This window comes from Euprymna scolopes, chromosome 33 (assembly GCF_053919585.1).
Source record: "Euprymna scolopes isolate OS-2025 chromosome 33, ASM5391958v1, whole genome shotgun sequence".
Classification (NCBI taxonomy): domain Eukaryota; kingdom Metazoa; phylum Mollusca; class Cephalopoda; order Sepiida; family Sepiolidae; genus Euprymna; species Euprymna scolopes.
In genome coordinates, this window is record NC_136514.1 from 75,496,985 (window position 1) to 75,499,418 (window position 2,434).

Consider the following 2,434-nt stretch of genomic DNA (forward strand, 5'->3'; position numbering starts at 1 on the left):
ATTGTCACCCATATGGTACTGGCCAGGCTCATCGTTGCTTAACTTCGGTGACCTGGCGATAACCGGTTTGTCAACCTGGTTATGTCGTGTTAACGATATGAATTAATTTATATTCTGAGGAGATTTCAAATCTCCACCTATCATTAACTTAAAACAAACAAAATATCATTTGTCCCATCGTACAAAAATATCACTTAGGGATTGTGAGGACTAAAGAAGATGTAAAGCAGCAACCTCACTATTGGGGAACTTCTGTTGTTGATGCCCAGATGTTGTGGAAAAGTTGTAGTAATTGACTTCTCAGGGCTGCTCCACCATGCTTCCAAACTTCTGGTGGTATGTTGTCTGGTCCTGCAGCCTTTCCATTCTTTGTCCTCTTTATGGCCATGTCAAGTTCATCTGCTCTTGGTAAATCATCCATTTTGTGTCTAATCGGCAGTTGAGGTATTTTATCAGCTCCATCTTCAGCACGTGTTTCTGGGTTCAACAAAAGTTCGAAGTGTTCCTTCCATCTCTCCATTATCGTGTGTTTCTCCGTATGGAGCACACTGCCATCAATGCTCTTCACAGGGTCCAAGCAGGCACCCTGTGGTCCGTACACTTCTTTCAACGATGCAAAGAACGCTTTAGAGTCATTTCTGTCTGCCAGGTCCTGAATTTCAGCTGCTTTTTTCGTCCACCAGTCATGTTTCATTTTCCGCCGTTCTCTTTGAAGTTTAGATTTTACACTTTTGTACTCGTCTCTTGTTACTCTTGTGCATCTTTCTTTCAGGGTCTTTTGAAACAGCAGGTTTTTCTTTTGAATGAGTACCATGATCTCTTTGTTGGATTCATCAACCAGTCTGCATGTTTCCTACTTGGTTTACCAAGCACTTCAGATGCAGAAGTGAACACAGCATTTTTCAGTGTTTCCCAATGTTCTTCTGTGGTGCCAGTTGGTGTTGTGAGACTATCAGATATTTTGTGTGCTAGTTTGTCTTTCACACGTTGGTCCTTTAGTGATTCGGTATTTAGTTTCTTTGGTGGTTTTAGTTCTTTCTTCTTGAACGGAGAAGGCTTTGGTTTTATGTTGCATTTGGCACGGATCATGTGGTGATCAGTGCAACATTTAGCTCGTCTCATAGCTCTGGTACTGCGAAAGTCCTTTAGATATTCTACTCTTGTGATTACATAATCCAACAGAGGAGGGTGCTTGGATCTCGGATGTTTCCACGAGCAATATCATTTGTCTGGATAGAGTTCTTTTTTCCTTTTCCAAAATTTACCCATTGTTTGTGGCCATGCTCCATGATCTTTTCCCACTCTAGCATTGAAGTCACCCAGTACAATGAGTTTGTCAGCTGCAGGGATCTCAGAAAGCACATTGTCAAGAGACTGATAGAATAGTTCTTTAGTCTCCAAGCCATTTGTCATCGTTGGTGCATATGCGGAGATCATTGTCAGGTATCTTTACTTGCCAATGTGAATTTTCATTGTCATGAGGTGATCACTTTTCCCTGTTGGTAGTGATTCCAGTTCTTTCACAAGGTTGTTTGAGATTACAAATGCAACTCCAGCTTCTCTTCGCTCGCCAGAAGATTTTCCAGACAAGTAGAAGGTATGAGTTTTTTCCTTTAGTTGTCCTGGTCGGGAAATTGAGTTTCTTGTAGTGCTGCAATGTCAGTCTTATAGCTGTCCAGTTCTCAAGAGATGAGGGCTGCTCTTCTTTCCGGTCTATCATCATTGTAAATTAGGGTTCTGACATTCCACGATGCCAGAGTAAGGCTTTTGGCTGATTTTTTTTTGTCTTCGTACCGCTGTTGTGGATTCTCACCGAACGCGGCTAGCCGGCCAGGAGTGTGTGTGAACGAGCAATGTTTAGTCCAGCTTTTCTAGGACTCTCCCCATATTTTGGCAGGCAGTGCACCTCTGAATAGAACTGCCCGGTCACCGGAGCTGTTACCTTCCAATGCTGTCAGTCTTCAGTCCATCAAACCTGCCGGTACGCCATCACTCTATCAACACAGAACTTTAACCTCTCTCCTCCCCTAGGAAAAGTTGAAATAAACAACTTGCCCAGTACTGCAGTAGGTTTGTCGGAGGAGTTTGGTAGAGTTCTCAAACGTCAAATCGTTGAACTTTGACCCCCTTAATCGCCAAATTTCTGACCGAAAACCGATCACATAGATTTTCCCAAATCTCAGTACCCTGTATATCAAATTTCGAGTCTGTAGACTTAAAATTGACAGAGTTATTGCGTATGGAAATATACACACGCAGACACACAGACAGACACACCCACATGAAAATACACAGACACGTTCACTTTTATAGATATACTAGCGTTGGAGCCCGGCGTTGCCCGGGTATTTGGAGGTGTATGTTGAGCAAAAAAAAAAAAAATCGGTCAATAATTTTTATTTGACCCCTATCATGACCCTTTAAAATTTATTGT

At 42.3% G+C, this 2,434-nt stretch overlaps 1 protein-coding gene across 1 annotated transcript; it reads right to left on the minus strand.

Annotated features, from left to right (window-relative positions):
- Positions 1–238: 238 nt before the first annotated feature.
- LOC145258064 (uncharacterized) lies at positions 239–694 on the minus strand. The gene has a single exon (XM_080115790.1). The coding sequence runs from the start codon at positions 692–694 to the stop codon at positions 239–241; it is 456 nt and encodes a 151-aa protein (XP_079971916.1).
- Between the last annotated feature and the right edge of the window lie 1,740 nt (positions 695–2,434).